The sequence below is a fragment of the Heterocephalus glaber genome, unplaced genomic scaffold, assembly GCF_053883595.1.
Source record: "Heterocephalus glaber isolate CG9 unplaced genomic scaffold, H.glaber_assembly_v1.0 deba00001457, whole genome shotgun sequence".
NCBI classification, from domain to species: Eukaryota; Metazoa; Chordata; class Mammalia; order Rodentia; family Bathyergidae; genus Heterocephalus; species Heterocephalus glaber.
The window spans coordinates 43,416,103-43,439,280 of NW_028258305.1; the positions used below are offsets into that span (position 1 = coordinate 43,416,103).

Here is a 23,178-nt window from a genome sequence, read left to right on the forward strand (position 1 = left end):
AGTGGAGTAGGCACTGATGAGTGATGAAACAGAACTCGGCTCATTTTACTTTTCTTTTTACTTTTCTCCTTTCAGAAAAAAATCAAGGTGAAGTAACCGATATTCCTTTCATGTTGATGTGATTTCTACAAGTCTCATTTGGCTGATGAGGAAATATGTAAGGAAAAGCTCTAAAAACTAGTATTTAAAAATCCTTCAGAACCAGGTATTTAGCTCAGTGGTTCTGCTGCCTGCCTCATAAGCGCAAGGTCCCGAGTTTGATCCCTGGTATCAAAAAAATCCTTCAGGATCTCTCCATGAATCCCAAAACCCTTAGCATGATCTCTAAGACCCTTGCCTGCCTTTTTGGTTTCAGCTTTCTTCCTTGACTCCCGCAGTCCTTGCTCCACTTAGTGGACATTTAGTGATGCCCATCTGTAGTGAATCCCTGACTGTACTCACAGAAGTGGACTCCTGATGGCAGGGCCTCCTGTGTGACCTTGCTCTTGACCATGACTAGTTGGTCAAATGGTGCACACCTTACCCAGGCTGGAATCAGATTCTCCCAGCTTTCTTCTAGGATTGTAGGCTTCTGAACCAAAACTCAGGTATTTGAGTCATGTTCATGACAGCAGTCTAAAAGTAGGTTTGAGATTTCTTGCTGTTTGGGACCCAGCAAGGATTCTAGGAGACACCTGAGTATTCTTCCAGTGGATTCTATCTTTGATTAAGTTAGTTCTAATTTGCTTGTTACTTACAAGACAAAGTACCCTAATTAGTAAAGCCCGTCAGAGGAAATATGAGTTATCTGGAATTGCTGTTTGTGTCCAAGTACAGAAAGGGAAAGGAGTTCGTTCTCTACCATCTGAAATGGGAAACTATAACTGTGATATTACATCAGGAATTTTTTTCATAATCATTCAGTTAGGGTTGAGAAGTATGAATATAAAAAGCAAGACTAGCCATGAGGTGATCATTATTGAAGCTGGATGATGGATACATAGGGATTCATTATACAATTACCTCTATTTATATAAAATTTTCTGAAATTCTCTATAATCTTTTTTTTTTTTTTTTGGTACCAGGGATCGAGCTCGGGTCCTTCCGCTTGCAAGGCAGGTGGCAGAACCACTGAGCTAAATCCCCAGCCCTCTATAATCTTTTTAAAAATTAATTGTTATAGGGCCAGGGGTTTAGCTCAGTGGTTCTGGCACCTGCCTCACAAGCACAAGGACCCGAGTTCCATCCCCGGTACCAAAAAAAAAAAAAAAATTAATTAATTGTTGTTGTTGTTACGGGGGATCGAACTCGGGACCTTCCACTTGGAAGGCAGGTGGCGGAACCACTGAGCTAATTTCCGGCCCCCAAAATTAAGAATTTTTACTTGGAACCATATGCTGATTATAGATAAGACATAAAAAGACTGGATAACTGTCATAGTAGAATAATTTTAAATGGATAATGAATATGAGAAGAGCAAATAAAATGGATAAAGCAAGAAAATAAAAAATCTCCAAAATGCTGGAGTCAAGGCATAAAAATACAGGGTCCATTTTGAATAACCCCATTCTGTCTATGGTTCATAGATGTATAAATTGATCATGTAGGTTGCTGAATTACAACTCTTATTGGATTAACAAGGATGCCAGTTTTCTGTTTGTTTTTCATGGAAGTTAGGGCATTTTATGTAGGAAATACAGCACTCTTGACAATTATATTGTATGTGGGGCAGACAGACTGAAAAATTCAGCATCTTCCAGTTCTTAACAAAGTCCCATGGGGGCCGGGGATGTAGCTCAGCTACGCAGTGCCTGCTTAGCAAGCATGAGGCCCTGAGTTCGATTCCCAATGCCAAAACAAAAAGTTCCATGGGGTCCCCTTTGCCTAAGAAAAACAAAATTCTGTTCCCTCACGCTCTGTGTCCTAGGATTGAAACTCAGTATGAGCCAGAGGGTGATGTTTGCAATAAGAATCAGAATGTGAATGATGCCCAAAATGAATTCTTAAATTTTCCAAAGAATCTTGGAAAAGCCTGGGGAGGATATTGGATGTGGATTTTAAGAGTACCTGCCCAAAGGAAGCATGCCTTAATTTAGGAACAAACCTAAGGAACTGAGACAGGGACTCACTAAGATTGCTATTATTTTTATTGAACCTCTCAGCAATATTTTTTAACTCCTAGGGAAAATACATTTGTAGTAACTGTCAATACATGGTTTTGCCTTTTCCTTATTATCATAGGCACTAGACTCAAAAAGTAAATGAAGTTTATTGCAGATGCTTTTTCTTAGAGACAGAACACTTCCTAAGTGCCTTCTCCAACCCTACCCCGAAGGATTCCTGCTAGCAGATTAACTTCCTTGGGAGCGGCCTTCTTTTGGGTCCCATTTCACAGGTCAGGTATCAGGATATGTGGTCCTTGGTTGCTGAAACCTTTTGAAAGTGACAAAAGAAAAGAGTGGAATGTGATACAGGAAGAGATGCTTGCAAGAGCAGAAAGAGGTCTCCAGCTAAGCTGAGCTGATTCCCTGAAGCCTGGTTCTGCCAAAGTTTCATGGCTCATCTCACAGGCTGGTTCTCCACCTAAACCTCCTGCCTAAGCCTTACCTTGCTGTCTAGATCCAGGAACACCCGAGACGCAGGGACAGAGCCAACCTCATCATGGATGGAGTAGGACCCCTGATGATTCTGCTTCCAGATGTCAACATGCTGTGTATTCAGATCCCTGTGATCTAGAAAATACTGGATTTCCTTCCTTCCTTTCTCTCTTTAAACTTCTAAAACTCTTTCACCTACCAGCCAATGACTTTTTTTCACTTCACTGAGAAACTGAAGTAAACAATTTTCTTCATAAAATTCACCGAGCTGCTTCCTGTACATCCGTGTTCTCTGACTTCCCTCCTCCTTCCCTGCAGATTGTTCTAACCTCCATTAGTCTTGGATCCCACCCTTGGCCTCCTGAAGGACTCCATTCTTGCCATCACCCCCCAGTGTCATCTCTCTCTACTGATTCATCAGGAAACGCAGCTGAGGAAAACCTTTCCATGTCCCTGCCCTCTCCAGTCTCCTTCCCATCCCCCCGGTACTGGGGATCAAACTCAGGACCTTGTGCTTGCGAGGCAGGTGTGGAGCCACTGAGCTAAACTCCCGGCCCTAGACTCCCTCCCATCTTGCTGCTCCTTTACAGTAAAATCCCAGAGGGGCTGCCTAGTCTCACTGTCTCTACATCCTCACCCCAGTCTCTCTTGAATCTGCTCTAATCAGGCTTTCACTCCAAAGACTCCACAGTAACCTGGCTGCTGAAAATTACTGCTTAACCTCTACATCTCGCTAAACACAGAACCTTTGTTTTGTTTTGCTTGCCCTCTCACCAGTACTGTGATGTGGTTGATCACAGCCTTTTTAACTTTTTTTTTTCTGGTACTGGGGATCAAACTCAGGACCTTGTGCTTTCGAGGCAGGTGGCAGCACCACTGAGCTAAATCCCCGGCCCCAATCATAGCCTTTTTAGTGGAGCACTTTCTTTATTAAGTTTCTACAATACCAGACTCCTTGTGCCTTTTTTGTTGTTGTTTTTGTACTGAGGATCAAACGCACAAGTCCTCTGACACTGGGCTACACCTGTAGTTCTTTTATTCTGAGGTAGGGTGTTGCTGAGTTGCCCAGGCAAGACTTGAACTTGTAATGCTCCTGCCTCAGCCTCCCAAAGTGCCAGGATTACAGTAGTGTACCACCATGCCCACCACTCTTGTGCTTTTCTTCCTTCCTTGCTAGCCATGCCCTCCTTTCACGCTCTCTTGCTGCTCCCCCCTTCCTGTGCAGTCTCTCAGCCTTGGAGTTAGTTCTCAGGACCAGGCAATCCCAGGTGGTCTCATAATGTCAGTGAACAGCAGCTCCCCAAGGGTGACTGAAGTACACAGCTGGACCCCAGGCTTGCCCCGACCTGCAGACTGTGTGCATCCAGTGCCTACTCACAGCTCCTCTGGGGTGCTGACTGGATGAGCGCAGGGAGCCAAAGTGCACCTGATTTCTGTCGGTATCTCTTAGCCAACAGATACTAGGCTTCAAAGTGAGGAGTGGAGACCACTCTTCAGGACAAAGAGGAAGTCAAACTGCAAACTGATTTTTGTGATTTTTAACCACTTATTTACAGTAGGAGTAAAAAGGTTGGGAGTTTAAAAGAAGAAGAGGGATTGTGTATTTGTTTGTTTTCTTTTTGCAAAAGTCAGTGTTTTGTGAGTCCCTCCCTCCATCAACACCAAAAGGAAGGGGAAGGAGAACTTCCTCTGCTTGGGATTGCAGCTATGCAGAGAACTGCAATCAGACCCACTGCTTTAAAAATTAAGACTCAGCTGCCCAGAATGGCCATGCAGCAGGCAGGGGGCTGCTGTGAAGAAAGACCCTGCAGCCCTATAACAGGTCAGGCGACAAGGGCCTGTGTTGAGAAAATGACTCCAGTCCTGATGCCTTGGACCCTGCCTGGAGGAGCAAGAGGATCCCTGCATGGTGGAGCTGTGAGGGTTCCACCACAAGTGTGGGCCAGAGGCAGCCAAAAGCAACAGCTGGAAAAGAATCTTCCAGTGAGAGATCCCCAGCAGAGGAATTTTCTTTGAAGATGACTTGAAAGTGCCCATGACAGAAAATGCCAGCTTTCAACACCTGGAGGTGTCAGAGGTGTCTAGAGGATCCTTTGCAGGTGAAACAGGTTATCACAGAATTACCAGGTGAGAAGTGTCCTGCTCTCATTATCCGTTTCCCCTCTCTCTCCCACTAGGACTCTGAAGAGACAGGAAATCAATCCAGCAAGATGCAGAGGTAGGGACAGAGAGAAGACAGCTACTCCACTCTGCTCTCCTGCAGGGCCAGGGAGACCTTAGGTGAAGACTTTCTATTTGTAAAGCCAGACCATCTTTATCATCTGAGCACATCGAAATAGACAGCAAGGAAAAAAGTTAAGTTGCTTTATAATCACCCTCCAAGTGCTCCTGGTGTACTGTTACAGAGACAGGTACCTTGAATTTAGCTACAAAAAGGATTATTAGTTTTGCACTTTCCTGAATTCATCTTAAACTTCTCTGCCTGGTGAGTAGCACCATAAGCCAGTGCGGCCCCTCAGGACAGAAATCTAAGAGTCCAGTCATCTTGAATTTTTCTGTCAAATATGAGCAAGCTCTGTTGGCTCATTCACTTCTGAGTTCCACACACTGCAGGCTCAGCCCACTGTGCTCTGTCCTGGCCTGGAGCTCTGGCCCCTAACTGCTCTCCCAGCTTCTGCTTCTGCTGCTGTATGATCTGTTCTACAGCAGCCATATTCTTTTTTCACAATGTTCTTTAGATCACATTTCTCCCCTGCTCAAAACCTCTGAATGAGCCAGGCATGATCACACACACCTGTAATCCCAGAACACAGGAGGCTAAGGCGGGAAGATCACATGTTTGAGGCCAGCCTGGGCTGCATGAATGCTGAGAGACTCACAAAACACTTTCCAATGGCTTGCCCTCTCACTCTGTATTCTGTTGTGGCCTCTGACCCCGTCGGACTGGGCCCAGCCTTCTTCCCAGCCTTGCTGGCTGCCTTTCTTTCCACACCCGCTGCACTACAGTCCCACCGACTTTTTCTTGCTGTTTCCCGAACACGCCAACCTTGTTCCCACCTGTGACTCTTCCCCAAGATCTCTCCACAGCTCACCCTCAATTCCTTACGTCACTGCACAAATGTCACCTCTTCAGAGAAGCCTTCTCTGACATCTTCACTCCCAACAGTGCCCACATGTGCGCCCAACACTGCTGCCCTCTTTCCCTGTTCTGTGTGTCTCACTGCACTTACTCCTAACTAGCAGGATGTTATGTATTTGTTTAGTTACTGTGTGTCTCCCCCATGGAAACAGAAGCTCCATAGGACCAGAGACTTCTCTGTTTTGTTCACAAAAGGAGTAGCAAAATGGAGAAACAAGAAGGGAGGCAGATGGACAGACTGACTATGGATCAAGACACCGGCCCTTCACATAATCCTGTCTAACTAGGAGCAGGGAGCAGGACACAAAGTAGGGACTTCTCTAAAGCCACTGGTAAGAGGCTGTCTCCAGAGCACTTGGACTCATGGGGTGAAAGAGAGCTGAGGGGAGAAACACCACCTAGACCTGGAAGCAGCAGCCTGGGCTGCCTGTCAAATGACCACCAGGTTTAACTGTAGTTACCTCAGGATGAGAAATCTGGACTCGGTAGATAACTATATTCCCACGCATTTTACATTTGGGGCTTTTACTTCTTAAATTTTATTACTTTAATTTGGTATTGGTCCTTTTTTTTTTTTTTGTAGTCCAGCCTGGCCTTGAACTCACTATGTAGCTCAGGCTGGGCTCAAACTTACAATGATCCTCCTGCCTTAGCTTCCCTAGTGCAGGGATCACAGGCATGTGCCACCAGGCCCAGCTCAGTATTGGTCCTTCTAAAAAAATTTTTTTTTGAGACAAAGTCTCACTATGCAGTTCAGGCTGGCCTTGAACTCACTATATAGCTCAGGCTGGCCTCAAATTTGCAGCAACCCCATGCCTCAACCTCCTGAGTGCTGTGATGACAGGCATGTGCCACTATGCCCTACCAACTGTCCTGACTGAATTAAGGGGAACAAAATTTTGGGCCTGGCTTGGATATAAGTAGCAAATAGTGGCGAGATGGTAGAAAGCTAGGTGAAAACTCAGTAGCTGGAGAGATCCTAGACCGTCCAGGACCCCTCTATGGTGCAGCTCTCTCCATCCCCTCTGAATACAGGTCACCTGCCTCTACTCTGCCCTCCACTGCCTCCCCTCATCTCAGAAGCCTGCTATACCAACCAGCCCCCCGCAGCGGAGACTGTGGTGTCACCTGCTGCCTTGCAGTGCCCCAGCTCTCACCAGGACCTCGTCTGCAGCCCTTTCTCCTTCCTGCTGAGGTCCAGTGAACACAAGTACCCTTCAGAGTTGGTCTCTTTGGGACTTGGGCTCTTTCCCTCCTGATAACTGAGAGGTTCTTTTTCCAGGAAGGATGGCCCTTTGTTTCTGTAGGGAAAAACAGGAAAGGAAGGAATTCTCTTAACTCCACTCAATTGTAGCACTTAATATTTGTATTTAAATACCATTTAAATATTTGATTTAAATTTGAAATTAATGAGCTATAAATTACATGTTTTAATGAAAAGAAACACAAATTAATAGAATTACCTTGCTCTTATATTATTTTTCTATTTTATTAGTGTATGTTTGAGATATATAATAACTACATTCATCTTGGGGAACTGTTACATGTACACATCATATTATTTTAACCTGAAGTCAACAAAGAGAAGTGAATGAACCCCTTGCAGAGCTGTCTAGTTTGTGATCGAACTCGGTACCTTGCATTTGCAAGGCAGGCGCAGCACCACTGAGCTAAATCCCCAGCCCACAAACTTCATTTTTAATACTCCAATGCAACTAAAAATCTCTTGAACATTAACTTTAGTACAAGTTGTCAACCACTTTTTTCTCTTGTCTGTGCCTGTCACTTCTGTGCTTTTTTCTTCCTTAAAACCAGAAAAGCCTGAGGAAAGTTGTTCTTCACCCAGAATCAGTGGGAGGAGCTCCCTGATCATCAGGCCACAAGGAAGCCTGTGAGGCCTTGGCAGCAACTCCCGGATTTTGAAAGGATGGCAGAGGATGGCAACATGGCCAAGCATCTGAGAGGAAGGGGCAGTACAGTGTAGAATAACCGGCCTACCTGCAAGGAACTGCTTTTCCTGCCTCCTGGGATTCCAGAAGACAAGGAGCTCTTGACAAGGGTTTCCACTCAAAACTACTATCATTAAAATTCACTTTCACTTTTAACCTTTAATGAGAGAACATATGTGAGGATGTTTTGAAAATACTAGCTTCCAATTGTGCAAAAATTACTGTTATACCCTGATATATATAGATATATAGATATATATAGATATATAGATATATAGATATTCCCCCCACCCCAAATCACCCTTACATCAAACCAATATACTTCTTGGATGAAATTAGTTGTTTAAGAGTTTTTGAAACCATAATAGAGATTGATATATTACATTCACTGAGAACAAAGAATCACCCAGGCAAAGGTTAAACCGATCCCTACACTCTGGGAGCTTATACCACAATATAAAAAGAATCCAGACACCGTGTCATTTACAAACATAAATATAAAATGATTGTCCCCAGAAAGAAATGAATACTACATTTCCCCATCTTCCTTGCCGAAAAAGTGCTATAGATGCTTTGAGGCTGGCACCCACGCAAGAGTTAATTGGAAGGGTGACTTCTGCCCTGTGTAGAGCACACATTTAGAAATCTATAAAACATTTAAAGAAGGAAAAGATTCAATCACCAAGGTAAGAAAGCAGGAAGAATTTATCAGGAATGAAAAAGCATACTAGGAGGGAAAAGGAAATTTAAGAAATTAAAATTTTAATATTTAACACTGTGAAGAAAGAATTAGAAAACTGGAAAATATATCCAAATAAATTGCATAAGGAAATGGGAAATGTGAAGAACATATCAGAATTAATGTGTGTGTGTAATGAGCCAGAGGCAGGCTGGAAATAATGGGGGGGGGTTATTTAAAGCAATCATTGATGTGTATTTTTCTGATCTGATGAAAACCACGAATAGAGACATCTAGAAAGAACAATATGCCAATGGGTTAAATAAAAATCTATACATATACACCTGTGGAGGGAATACAGAACACTAAAAACAAAGAGAATGTCTTAAAAGCAACCACAAGGAAAGGACCAAAAAATCAGAATGAGAGCAGACTTCTCAAAAACAACAGAAGCCAAGAACACAGGAACTATCTTTTTAAAACATTAAGATAGGGCCGGGAAGCTCAAGGACCCTAGTTCGATCCCCGGTACCAAAAAAAAAACATTAAGAGGAAAAAAATGTCAGCCTAGAATTGTGTCTTCAGTCACTTATCTTTAAAGAATGAAGGTAAAATAAGGAGATTTCAGATAAAAAAATTAATTTGGGGGCAAGAGAGACTCGAGCATCCCAATAATTCCAGTTCACTCTGAGCTGCTGCCAGAGATGTTACCAGGCAGGGGTCCCAGGATCTCTGGGCCTGAGAGCTGGCTCTCTGCTCCTCCTGCTCCTCAGATTCTGGAGACCCCCCCCCCAACCTGGCAAGAAGCCTGGGCACTGACCCCATGGCCTGGAATCAGTTAAGATTACTCACCAAATTCTTGGGGAAAATTTTTAAATTTTTGTTTTTCTGGGTTTGTTTTTTTTTTTGTACCAGGGATTGAACAAATTTTTAAACTTTTAAATTTAAAGTTTGAACTTCAGAGCAGGGCATAGTGTTTCATGCCTGTGAACCACTCTGGGAGACTGAGGTCAGAGGATGGCAAGTTCGGGTCCAGCCTGGGTAACAGCAATTTAGTGAGACTGTGTCTCAAAATGAAAAATAAAAAGACTGGGGCTATAACTCGGTGTGAAGATCCTGGGTTCAACCCCAGTACCAAAAAGAAAAAAACAAAACAAAACAAAACGCTTAACTTCAGGAATAAGAAACATGGCCCCATAAATGTGTTACAAAACAGAAGAAATGCCAGGGATTTAGTTCAGTGGTTCCACTGCGTGCCTCGAAAGTGCAAGGTCCTGAGTTCAATCCCTAGTACCAAAAAAAAGAAAAAGAAAAACAAAAACCAGAAGAAAGGACAGGATACATATGGATTCTTTCCCCTTTGTAGCTGTTTCCCATATCTATATCTGCTACAGAACTCTTGTCTATTAATGTTTAGCAGTATGTTTCCAAACTAGAGATCATTTCTTAAATTAATAAAGTTACAAAACAACACTGATCTAAATCCCAAGAAACTGATGATTGTCCTTATTTTTCTATTCGTATCCAAGAGCTCACATCTATTTTCCATTAACGCCTCTCTCCTTTGTGCTTCCATAACAAGGTGTGCCATATCAGTATTACTGTATTTGCCAAGTTATGCTAGAATTATCTATTTAAATATCATCTATTACACTGTGAGCTCTTTAAAGGCACTTACAGCCAGGCATGGTGGCACATGCTTGTAATTCCAATTATTCAGGAAGCTGAGGCAGGAGGATCACAAATTTGAGCCCAGCCTCAACAACACAGTGAGACCCTGTCTCAAAAATTACAACTCAATGCATAATTCTTAGAATGAAGGAATTAATGTGATGTTATAGTTTGAATGAGTTCAAGTACCAACCCCTGGTATCTGTGAATGTATTTTGGAAATACATCTGTGAAATAATTTGGGAAATAGGGTTTAGTAAGCTGTGAAGAAGTAAAATGAGGTACTACCGGATCAAGGTGGGCCCTAACCCAACACAGGTGTCCTTTTAAGAAGAGGCAAATCTGGACACAGACTCAGAGCACATGAAGCTGAGGCAGAGACTGGAATCATAAAGCCAGGAACACCATGGATTGGCAGCAACTGCCAGGAGCTGGAAACAGGCAAGGAAGAACCTCCTGCAGAGTGAGCATGGCACCGCTAACTCCTTGATTTTAGACTTCTAGCTTCCAGAGCTAGAAGAATAACTTTCTGTTGTTTTAAACTACGAAGTTTAAGGGCCGGGGATGTAGCTCAGTGGCACCGAGCCTGCCTGGCAAGCAAAAAGTCCTGAGTTTGATCCCTGGTACCAGGAAAAACAAACTACTCAGTTTAAGCTTTTCTACATAGGGAGGGGAGGGGACTTGGGGTGGGGGGCTGTGAAATAAAATCAAATTCATTTAAAAAATTTTAAAAAATAAAATAAATTACTCAGTTTGTGGTGCTTCATTATTACAGCCATAGGAAACTAAGACACGATAACTCCTCAAAGCTTTGGGGGTCAGGGATAGTTCAGTGGTGAAGCAGTCATTTAGTATGTGTGAGGCCCTAGATATTCAATCCTCAACTTTGAATTCCTCTCTGGCTCATCTTTCTCCCAGGGCCTCCAAATCTAGAAACCCTTTTGTTTAGCATATTGGTCTCTTCATTCACTTTGCACCATCCTTATCACTGCAAATGTGGGTTATTATTTCTCTGCAAAACATCAAGCTGAATGTGATGGCGCATGCCTCTCATCCCAGCACTCTGGGAGGCTGAGGCAGGAGGATGGCATGTTTGAGCCCAGCCTGAGCAACTTAGCAACTTAGCAAACCTCTGTCTAAAAACGTTTTTTAAAAATTCTTCAGGAGCAGGAGATTTAGCTCAGTGGTTCCGCCGCCTGCCTTGCAAGCACAAGGACCCGAGTTCGATTGCCGGTACCAAAAAAAAACCCCCCAAAAAACAAAAAAAATAAATAAATAAATAAAATAAAAATTCTTTAGGAGCAGGGGATAGATAGCCCAGTGGTAGAGCATGGGTTTTGCATGTTCAAGGCCCCGGATTCAATTCCCAGCCTCCAAAACAAAAAACAAGCAAACAAAAATTTCTTAAATTATCTGTAGCCTCTAGTCCTACCCTTTCAAAACTATCTTACATATCACATGTCAAATTCAAGTTTCCTAAAGCACCATTTTCAGTATATCCTGACTGTCCTTCTTGACTGTCTCAATGACACCCACACCCCAAATGATAGAATCCCAGCTGTTTCACTGGCAATGACGGCACTTTACAGAATGAGCCTGGGAATCTGAGCCAATCAATGGAACATGGGACCATAAAAGAGAATTAAGGTGCAAAGTAACATAATCCACCATGTGAGTTCACCCTGCTAGAGCCATACAACCTGACAGTGTAGTTAGTCTATACTTTAGAATGTGGGCTACAGAGTCAGAGACCTGCACTGAATCTGTGACTGTCACTTTATGGCTATAAGTAAGTGGTTTTCAACCTGATATGCACTGGAACCATCTGAATACTGATGTCTAGCTCCCACCTGAGACAACCTGATTTCATCTGTCTAGGGCATGGCCTGGACTTCACCATTTCTTTAAGTTCTCAAAATATTCTAATATAAGGGCAAACTGAGAAATATTGCTATAAAACTGACAAGGTTCATAAGTTATCTGTGTAAAAGAACCTTCCAAAATAAATTTCTATGAGCTTCGCATGGTGCCCCACACCTGTAATTCCAGCACTCAAGAGGCTGAGGCAGGAGGATTGCTGCAAGTTCAAGGCCAGCCTGGGCTACTTAGAGAGCTCAAGGTCACCCTGAACTATAAACCAAAACCCTGTCTCAAAAAAACCAAAGAGGGAGGGCAAAATAAATTTCTATGAAGAGTAAACAAATTAGCACATGCTAAAAGCTTTTAACAATGCCTGGTGCATAGTGGCTCATCAATTATCATTGTTATAGATTAGTGATAAGAATAGGAGTTTAGGGGCTGGGGATTTAGCTCAGTGGTGCCACCACCTACCTCACAAGTGCAAGGTCCCGAATTTGATCCCCGACACCAAAAAAAACCCAAAAAAAAAACAACAACAAAGAATAGGAATTTAGGTTAAGAGGCAGATTAGAAGACATGATAGTGCTCAGTTCTGGATTAGATAAAGGTAAAGAATCCTGGAGTGCTGGAGAGATGAAGAAAAATCCTGATGTTTCCTATAACTAGGAACACAAGAAAAGCAAATTTATATGCAGAAGATGACTAGCATTGACACAGGAGACTAGAGCATAGCAAAGCTGGTGGGGAAGAAGGTGTGACCTATTCATTACGAGATCCAGGACACAGGAGCAGAATGGTGAAGCACTATGTGTGCGCGGACTTCTCCTGAGAACTCAAGCAGGTTTTCAATAGGGTGCCTCGACCCGACCTCAGCCTGAGACCTGGGGTCCCAGAGCTGCCTCTCAGGACCTGGGTGCACACGAACCGTTCTCACAGGTTTCCTTGAGATTTGGACAGTGTAAAGGACACAGACGGCAAGAAGAGCCTGCTCTCATAACTTTCTTCACAGTAGCCCACCCTGCTCTCTCCAGAGTGTCCTTTCATTGCTTTTTCCCTTCTACTCTGCCCAAGCTTGCTGCGCAGAGTCAGTTTCTCTCTCACTCTTCATTTTTACTTTCTCAAATAAACTTTGCTGGGGATTTAGCTCAGTGGTTCTGCTGCCTGCCTCGCAAGTGGAAGGTCCTGAGTTCGATCCCCGGTACCAAAAAAAAATCAACCAAAAACAAGTGTCTCAAATAAACTTGGCCACTGCTTTTTGCTCATTTTGTTCAATTCTTTGTTTGAGATGAGAAAAATGTGGACTCTAACTCCAGAGAAAGAGAGGCTAGCAACCCAGAACCTGCTAACATTGAACTGCTGGGCCACATTTAGAAGGAGCTACCCAATAACAGCATGAGTGGCCCTTCCTCAAGGCAAAGCAGCCTACCACAAGAGGCATGTAATGCACTAAAGGTAACAATAGCAGGAAAAATGCCCAAACTCACTGTGGTGGCTGACATATGTTAGGAATCCCAGCACTCAGGAGGCTGACGCAGGAGGACTGAATGGAGCCTGGAGTAGTAGTGAACCCTGTCTCAAACTGCCTCACCCCAAAACCAAACTCATATCAGCTTCTAACTAGATAAATCAAATCTCCCACACTAATGCTGGACAGAAGATGCATGTCCATTTCTAGAGAAAAATACCTCATCTAAACTATTCCTCCACCTCAAATGACTGACAAGCAAAAATCACAAGGCATTAAAAATATTAAAAAACCCATAGCCCATGGTGAAGAGGCAGAGCAATCAATGGAATCAGACTCAGAAGTGATCCTAATGTTGGTACTATCAGATACGGAATTTAAAATAGCTATCATTAGTGTAGTTGTTCAAATCCAGTAAAAGGTACACAACACACATTAACTGATGAAGAACTTCAGGAAAAGTGAAAACTTTATGAAAAAAACTCAAATGGAAAAGTGAAAAATAAAAATCATGATATTTAAAGATGAATTCCTTTGATGGGCTCCTCACTAGACAGGACACAGTTAAGACTCAGAGAACTAAAGCTAGGTCAGTAGAAATCATCTAACTGAATACAAACAGAAAAATATGATAAAAAAAAACCCACCCAGACATGGTGGTATACATCTGTAATCCTAGCATTCTTGGAGGCTGAAGCAGGAGGATTGCGAGTTTGAGCCCAGCCTGGGCAATTTAGTGACTGTGCAAGATCTTGTTTCAAAATAAAAAATTACAAAAGAAACAAACACACTAAGAATGTAGCTCAGCACTAAGATTCAATCCCTGGTGGGGACCAGAACGGAGTACTGAAGAGGTACGAAACTTGGACATTATCAATCATCTAACATCTCAGAAGGAAAAAAAGGCAGCGAAAATGGGGCATAAGAAATATTTTAAGTGGTAACAGTCTAGAATTTCTCCAAAATAATGAAATACATAAAACCATGGCTACAAGAATCTCAGAAAGCCTTAAGAATGAATAAAACCAAGACACACCATAGTCTAGCTAATTAAGACTAAAGGTAAAGAAAAAATCTTTACAATACTCAAGAAAGAAAAAATATCACATCCAAAGAAATACAGATAAGAATTATAGTAGACTTCTCATTGAAAAGTGAACTGTTTTAAAATCCTAACTATATAAAAATTTATACTACTGTCTCAGGAAAGAATTTTCAAAGTCCAACAGGCTCATAATCTCTTATATTAACCATTACCTGCTCCTTTTACAAAATTCACTTTCTATATATCTTGTAGGCAGTTTAAGCCATTCATTTGGAGTCATGAAGTGCCTTGAACTACAGATTTTGGGGAATCTGGAACGTAGTCGGGCCTTCTCAACCTCCTTAAATTCTTTCATTGTATATATTTTGCCTGCAGGAAGATTAGTAATCTAAATTAGCTCCCTTACTTGCAGTGGCCATTGCTCTTGGGGTTTGAAATTACACAAGAATTAATAACTAAGTACCAGTCTCACACTGAAGAAGAGTTCTTTTTTCATCATCCTTGTCATATTGTGCTTTTTTCAAAGGATCGTGAAATGGTGGGATGATAAGCTACAAGAAAAACACTTCTTTAGGACTGGGTTGCAGATCTAATTATTAAATATATCTATGTATATCTCCATTATATTATCCATTAAATACATTTACCACATACGAAGAGATGAGAGCACTCTAGTACCTTTCTCAACAAGGTCCTCTAGCCAAAGAGGCAAGATTAGCTGTTAATTCAAAGTACAGGTTCAGTCTTCAAAAACTCTTTTGTTGTTTTCATATATTGCTAAATTTTAAAATCCTATCCATGTTCAAAAGAAAAAATAATCTATACAGTCATCTTATATTAAGAAACATCCATAATCAACAACATAATCAACAATTAGGAAGAACAGTCAAACTACTATTAAAAATGTAGACCATCTGTTAACCAAGATATTAAAATACTAAATCTATTTTAATGGGCAGTGTTATCAATAACAAAATGACAGTTCCCCATAGGAAAACAGTCTTCAGCCACAGTCACCTACATGGTCTAGCCTAGTCTAGCTAAAACATCACTAGTGTATCTTTCTAATAATAATCAGATTTGTTTTTCTGGGGCAGTTACACAACATGAATTTTAAGAGTTAAAAATTAATCAAATGGCCCTCTAGAGTTTTACTTTAAAGAAGTTATGAAGAAGGGTACTTATAAAATGGTAAGAAAATATTAACTCGCTATCAAAAGAGACAAAAACAGTACTATCATTTTCAGGTATTTGTATATAACCTATTCGTGTATGAGTAATAAATCAAATTTTAAACTTAATTAAAAAGAGAGAGAGAGAGAAGCAGGGCCAGGGATTTGGCTCAGTGGTGCTGGCAAGCAGCAGGCCCTGAGTTCAATCCTCGGTACCAAAAAAAAAAAAGAGAGAGAGAAGCAAAACTGGGCATCGTGGCCCACACCTGTTATCACAGCACTGGAGAGGCAGAGACAGAAGGACTGTGGCAAGTTCAAGGCCACCCTGGGCTACATAGTGCATTCAAGGCCAGTGTGGAGTACACAGCAAGACCTTTGGGCTTTCTGTTCCCTTCTAAGCAACTCAGAAGTCGCATGTGTGAGAGGGGGCTTTGGGAAGGTGACGGGATCATTGGGGCACTGGGTTAACCCACTGATGAGTTCAGATCTGAATGTGCCATTAGGAGGCAGGACCTGGCTGAAGGAGGTGGGTCACTGGGAGCCGACTTAGAAGGGTGTATACTTGCCCCTGCCCTTTCCCTTGTCTCTGGCTTTTGTTCTCTGCTTCCTGGATGCCATGGATTGAGCAACTTTACTCCAGCATGCACCTCCACCATGATGTTTTTGCCTGGAGCCAGTCAGCCATGGACTGAAACCCTGAGCCCAAACTAAACTGTAAGTTGTGAGTGTCGAGTGTTTTGTCCCAGCAAAGGAAAGCTGACTGATACACTGTTCTTCAAATATTACTGAACTTTTACAGAATTATTAAATGACAAGTTATATATTACGGTTGCTCAAAAAAAAGACACATACTATCAAAGTTAAAATAAGAAATCTACCTACTTTCAGGAAATTGGGGTCTTCTTTGCTCATACAAAAAGGATCATACTCTTCTGGATCATAATGTTCTATAAAAGCATTTCCCTAAAAGAAGGAAATAAAACCACACATAAAATAAAAGGTGCATAATTAATTCTTAGAATATCAGGACTCAAAGAAAATTCACATTTTCATTCTTATGCTTCAAAGTGGCATCAGTGACAAATGCAAAAGGATGATTAAATTTGCAACTAAGGGCCAGGGATTTAGCTCAGTGGCTTCACTGCCTGCTGCGCAAGTGCAAGGACCCGAGTTCGCTCTCTGGTACCAAAAAAAAGTTCCAAATTTGCAATTAAATTTGGTTTACTCGAGTTTATTATAGCGATGGAAGGAATCTACTTAAAATTTGCAATATTTTAGCACAAGGACCCGAGTTTGATCTCCGGTACCAAAAAAAAAAAAAAAAAATTTGCAGTATTTTAATGAAGAATATTAGAACACCAAAAGATTTGAGTTTCCTTCCTTTCTTCTTCAGCATTAAGGATTAAACCTAGAGCCTCATGAAAGCACTCTACCACCAAGCTCCATCCCCTGCCTGGTAATATTTTTAAATGCTTATTAGTCAAATATCTCCCATTTTTAAAAATATCACAACTTAAATATTTAATAGCTTTGTAAATCAAGTTTCCAAATAAAAGCAAGTATGTCCAAACCTGGAGTCCAGATTTGGTGTGTGCACCAGGTGTGGTGCATGTCTGTAATCCCAGCACTCTGGAAGGCTGAGGCAAAAGAAACCTTGAGTTCAAGGCCAGCACGAGCTACACAGTGAGTTTAAAGCCAGCCTGAACTACATAGTGAGACCCTGTTTAAAAAAAAAAAAAGTGGGGCTGGGGATCTAGCTTAGTGGTTCCATCGCCTGCCTCGCAAGCGCAAGGTCCTAAATTCGATCCCCGGTACCAAAAAAAAATTGTGTATATGTGTGTGTGGTGTGGGTATGTTACTAAGGATTGAACCCAGGGTCTTCACAAGGAACTACATCCCTAGCTCTTTTTATTTATTTATTTTTGTTATTTTGATATAGGGCCTCACGAAGTCACTAAGTTTCCCAGGCTGGGCTCAAACTTGAGATCTTCCTGCCTCTGCCTCCCAGAGTGCTGGGATTACAGATATATCCCATCACACCCTGATGAGTCTACATGTTTTACATCAGTAAATAAAATTAACAATTTTGTGAGGAAAATGGTCCTAAGGCTCACAGTTATATCCAGCCCTAGCCCTCCTCCTCCATCCTTTCCACATGCCAGGATTGAAGTCTACTATATTCTGTAGCAGTCATAGATTTTACACAGAGGGAGGAGGAGCAGGCTATTTGGATGAATAAGCAGTAAGTGAACAAAGATATTCATAATATTTAAACCAATTTTTAAAAGTATCAAATGATCTTAGTACCTTTTTATTTACATGTTTTAAAAAATCATCTAATTCCTTTTGTCTCCTTTTCTTAATCTTCTTATATGAACAGACTTTTTCCATAATTTCCCTGTGGAGGGGGTTTGCCACTTGGTGAGCCCATCTTCTGTGTAACATCTCCTTTCTCCTTGTACTCATGAAGTCATGATGTTGTAAGTACCTATCTAGGTCCTAGGAAACAGTGACAGAAAAGACAATATCTCATCCTGAAGCCTTCTTGTTCTGCAATTTTCTTAAGCTTCCTCAGTTTGTTATTCCTATCACCCAGATATGCATTCATTAGTGTAACACTTTATTTTGGTTTCTACTATTTGACACACACTATGCTAGAAAGAAGGAATACAGAGATAATTGAGACAACATGCCTGCTTTCTCTGGGGAGGTAGACTAAGAAACAAGTCCACAAAACAATGGGAGGAGGGACAATACAGTAGGACATACATACGTACATACAGATGCATATACATGTATATAGGACATATTGTATATGCAGTAACTGAAGACACAGAAGAGAGAAAAACCATTTTCTAGAGTCTTAAAGGATTCCTACTTTGGTATTTTCTCAAAGTTAAACAGAATTACTATACAACCCAGGAATTTCACTCCTTAGGTACATACCCAAAGAATTAAAAACAAAGACTCAAGCAGATATTTATACATCAATGTTTATTATTGCATTTTGGGAGCCAGAAGATAGAGACAACCCATGTCCATCAACAAATGAATGGACAGGGCCGGGGATTTAGCTCAGTGGTTCCACCGCCTGTCTCGCAAGCGCAAGGTCCTGAGTTCGATGCCCGGTACCAAAAAAAACAAATGAATGGATAAACACAATGTGGTATACACATACAATGGAGTATTATTCAGACATAAAAAGGAAGTAAGTTCTTATAGATGCTACAACATAGACAAACCTTGAAAATAATATGCCAAAGAGTAATAAGCCAGACAGAAAATGACAAATACTGTAGGATTCCACATATATGAAGACTGTGTCGAGACAGAAACTGAGTTAGAGGTCATCAGGGGTTTGGGGAGAGGGAATAGGGAGTGACTGCTTATTGAGTATAAAAATTAAAACTGGGGTGACAAAAAGTTTTGGCAATACTTTTGGTGATGGTTTTAAGACATTCTGAATGTAATTAAAATACTGAATGATTGGCCAGGCATGGTGGTGCATGCCTGTAATCCCAACAATCAGGAAGCTGAGGCAGGAGCATTACTGTGAGTTCAAGGCTAGGCTGGACTACGTAGAGAGACCCTGTCTCAAAAAACCAGAAACACTGAATGGTACACTTAAAATGGTTAAAAACAGCTAGGCACTGGGCCAGGGATTTAGCTCAGTGGTGCTGCCGCCTGCCTTGAAAGCACAATATCTTGAGTTTGATCCCTGGTACCAAAAAAAATTAAAAAATAAAATAGCTGGGCAGAGGCACAACAGGGAGACTGCGGAAGATCACAAGTTCAAGGCCAGACTAAGCAGCTTAGTGAGACTCTCCTCAAAATAAAAAATAAAAAGGGGATGTAGCTTAGTAACAGAGTGTCCCTGGGTTCAAGCCTCAGTACTGAAAAAAAAAGTTAATGCAGTGTACAGCAGGGGGCCCCAACCCCAAGGCCATGGATTCATACTTGTCCATGGCCTGTTAGGAACCAGGCTGCACAGCAGGAAGTGAGCAACAGACAAGCCAGCTAAGTTTTGGGGTTTTGTTGTTTTTTTTCTGGTAGTGGGGACTGAACTCAGGACCTTGCGCTTGCAAGGCAGGCACGGTGCCACTGAGCTAAAACCCCAGCCATGTCAGGTAAGTTTTAGGGGTACAGTGGTTCCCATCATCCACTTACTGCTTGAGCTCCACCTCCTGGCAAGGCATCAGGTTCTCACAGGAACACAAACCCTACTGTGAACTTCGCATGTGAGGGGTCCTCTTCTTGAGACATAATGCCTGATGATCTGAAGTGGAGCTGAAGCAGTGATGCTAGCACTAGGGAAAGTCATTATGTATCCCAAATACTAATTTAAAAAAAAGAAACTAAAAAACTTAAATTTAAATGTTCAAAAATCCCCCCCCAAAATTCTCAGTCCATGGAAAAACTGTCTTCCATGAAATTGGACCCTGGTGCCAAAAACGTTGGCGACTGCTGGTATACAGTACATATTTTAACACAATGAACAAAATGATTTAATTTAAAAAACTGTCAAAGTGGGATGTATTTTGGCTGGGCCTTAAAGAACGAGGAGTTATTCAGAAAGAAAGGAGATGCCATTTTTCTGCCTACAGTTAAGCACTTCTACTTACCGATGTGCACCTAACTAATTAATTAGCCAGGTGTTCTGATCACATAAAGATCAACTCATTCATATGACTCAGTAGAAACTCCACTTAGATGAAAGAAAAACCGAGTAGGACATCCTTATGCTGTATCTGTGGAAGGAATTCTCCCAATGTATAGAAACTGTCCATTAAACTCTCAGAGATGTCTTAATGTTAATTCCTGGTAGTAAGGAGAGTTTTTAATTCTATTTTCTGAATGTTATAGGGTACACTACCTTGAAAATGAAAAGTCAAAAATTTAATGTTTTGAGATGCATTTGTAGCCAGCTCTTACCTTGATTACATGATTTTCTCTATGTAATATCAATCGAATAGATCCATCTGTATCTTCTTTAGCTAAGGCCTAAAAGGACAGAATTAAACTCTGAAAATCAAATCTTAAAAAAATTAAATTGTTAGTACTATCTGGATTCATTATACTTTATCTGATAGATATAAATTTGAAAATTTCTCTGGAATTTTTTTCTACTTCTTCATTTCTGTCTCCAAAACAAAACTGTACACAAACGTCCATAGCAGACCTGAAAGAGTAACTTGGTGGGAAACTGCCTGCCTCACATGCAGTAAGTCCCTGGGTTCCATTTCCGGGTGTGTGGGGGGGTTGTTAATAGCAGCAAAAAACCAGAACAATTCAAATGTTCATCCACTGATGAATGGATGAACGAAATGTCGTATCTATACAGTGGGATAGTATTTGGCCATGAAAAGTAATGAAGTATTGATACACATTTTTTAGAATGTCTCAAATTCAAAGAACTATACAAAAAATTTTAAGACTATATTAAATGTTGACTGGAATATAAAACAACTTAACTCTTATGCGCTGTCAGTGAAAATGTAAAATACTGTAATAACTTTGGAAAAGCTTGGCAGCTTTATAAAAAACTAACTTCATTTACCACATGATCCCATTTCACAACTAGCTGTCTACCCAAGAAAAACAAAAGCATGTGTCCATCAAACGACATGCACATCAGTGTTCATAAGAGGTTTATTTATAATAACCCAAAACTAGAAACAACCCAAATGTCCATCAAATAGGATGGACAAATTGGGATATACTCACATAATGGAATAACATTCAGCAAAAGAATGAAATATTAACACATACAACATGGATGAAATGCAAAATAATTATGTGAACGAAACCAGAGCCCAAAAAGAATGTAACATTCCATTTACATTTTTTAAAATTTCAATGCAAACTATAGTGATGAAAAAGACCTATGATGAACATTATCATTATGTATGTCTAAATCGTACCAGTTTAAAAAAATGCAAAGCTGAAAAAAACAACAAGAACAACAAAAAAAGTACCAATAAATGTTTTGCTATAAGGCCGGGGATTTAGCTGAGTGGTTTTGGTGCCTGCTGCGCAAGCGCAAGGACCCGAGTTCGATCCCCGGCACCAAAAAAAAATGTTTTGCTATAAAACATTGGTTTTGCAGGGGACTTAGCTCAGTGGTTCTGTCGCCTGCCTGGCAAGCGCAAGGGCCCGAGTTCGATGCCCGGTACCAAAAAAAAAAAAAAAAAATTGGTTTTATGAGATAGACATGGTTGTATGAGATAGAGGAGGGTGGGCTACAAAGGAAACAGAATACTGAATAGATGTTCATTCTTTATTTGTGGTGATGGTTTCGTGTATGTATGTGTTAAAACGTATCAAACTGTACACTAAACATATGTAGTTTATCATATATCAACTATAACCTAATAAAGCTGTTTAGAAAAGAGAATTACAATACAGTGAATCAAAACTTGGGCAGCGCAGCTAAAGCAGTGCTTCAAGCGAAACTGATAGCTTTATTAGATTTTTCTAATATAATTACATGTACATAATCAATGACCTGTGATTGCATCTTAGGAAGCTAAAAAATGAAGAGCAAAGTAAATACAAAAGGAATAAAGAGAATGAAATAGAAACTATAGGAGAAAAGAACAGCACAAGCTGCTGGCCGAAACTACAAGATGCTCAAAATGCCAGTGGTACCTGCACAGAAGCAAGCCACTGCGGCTCCGACCATTCTCCTGCGCTCCTGAGCCCGGGAAGGGTGCCAGTTACCAGATCGTCACTGTCTACGTTTTTCATCGTGGTCACGAGTAACAAGACCCCTAGAAAAACTAAAAATCAGCTCATTTAGTAATGAACATTCGAAATCATCGTATTTTCCTTTCTGCTGCATAATCGATACCGGTGAACTTGAAAGCGAGTGGAACGGATTCCGAACGCCAGCAGCCACGCTTTCCGCAACGAGCGGCTCCCCACCGGCTTGGGGGGAGGAGGCGTCCCGAGCGCGCCGCCCGAAGACGCGGCCGCCTCCAGCGCGGGCCAAGCTCCCCGGTGGGCGCCGCGGGAGCGCGCGCGGCCCTCAGCCTGGCCCCCGGAAGCCGCGCAGGGGCGCTGCAACCTTGAGGCCACTGCGGCACAGGCTGACGGGCTCAGGAAGAAGGTCGGGGCCTTCGGGCAAAACGTGGGGCCGGAAGCCCTGGGAGCCCCGCAGCCGCGGGAGAGGCCGTCTCGGAGCGCGCGCCCGCCACGGTACCCCGAGCCTCTCACCGGCCCCGGCCCCGGGGCAGGGTCTCGGGCTCTCCGCGCCACGCTGGGCCCGGGGCCGACCTGCTGCGGGGAACGAAGCGCCCGCTCTCAGCCTGAGCCGTTCGCCTTGGAACTCGGGACGCGCGCGTCAGCGCCTCCCAGACGCGGCCCGGCAGCTCTCAATTCGCGCGGGCGACGACGCTGAAGCGGCCAGAGCCGTCCGCGCTCCTCGGTGACGGGCAGCTGTCTCGGCCAATCACGCCGCCTCCGCCCGCGTCCGTCCTGTGTCGCGCCTTCGTGTGTCCCGCCTTCGTGTAGCCCGCTTCGGAGCCCACCGAGCGTGGCGTCGGCTGCTGCCCGGGCCTGGAAGTGACCCGTCCCGCTTTCGGTCGAGCTCCGGGGACCCACCCCAGTCCTGTGACAGGGCG

General features: G+C 42.2%; 1 protein-coding gene across 9 annotated transcripts; it reads right to left on the reverse strand.

Annotated features, from left to right (window-relative positions):
- Positions 1-2,108: 2,108 nt before the first annotated feature.
- Fam228b (family with sequence similarity 228 member B) lies at positions 2,109-22,986 on the reverse strand. 9 transcript variants are annotated; one of them, XM_013070097.3, is made up of 10 exons: positions 22,832-22,986; positions 22,205-22,335; positions 20,489-20,557; positions 17,864-18,055; positions 16,439-16,519; positions 14,848-14,935; positions 14,597-14,753; positions 7,714-7,821; positions 6,844-7,016; positions 2,109-2,412 (listed from the first exon to the last, which is right to left on the reverse strand). In XM_013070097.3, exons 2-9 carry the CDS (start codon positions 22,301-22,303, stop codon positions 6,869-6,871), a joined length of 942 nt encoding a protein of 313 aa, XP_012925551.1. In that variant the 5' UTR covers positions 22,304-22,335; positions 22,832-22,986; the 3' UTR covers positions 2,109-2,412; positions 6,844-6,868. The 9 variants fall into 9 exon arrangements, with proteins under 9 accessions (XP_012925551.1, XP_021109205.1, XP_004839138.1 ...); XM_021253546.2 differs by having other exon boundaries at positions 6,879-7,016; positions 22,832-22,983; XM_004839081.4 differs by having other exon boundaries at positions 6,873-7,016; positions 22,832-22,982.
- Positions 22,987-23,178: the final 192 nt, after the last annotated feature.

Bases quoted from the DNA above. Each gene is read 5' to 3' on its own strand.
- Fam228b (XM_004839081.4), bottom strand. From the start codon at position 22,303: ATGAAAAACGTAGACAGTGACGATCTGGTAACTGGCACCCTTCCCGGG. The intron at 20,558-22,204 runs GTACCACTGGCA...CTGTCCTTTTAG, and splicing joins AGTGGCTTGCTTCTGTGCAG to GCCTTAGCTAAAGAAGATAC. The intron at 7,017-7,713 runs GTAGGCCGGTTA...TTTTCCCTACAG, and splicing joins GGAAAAGCAGTTCCTTGCAG to AAACAAAGGGCCATCCTTCC.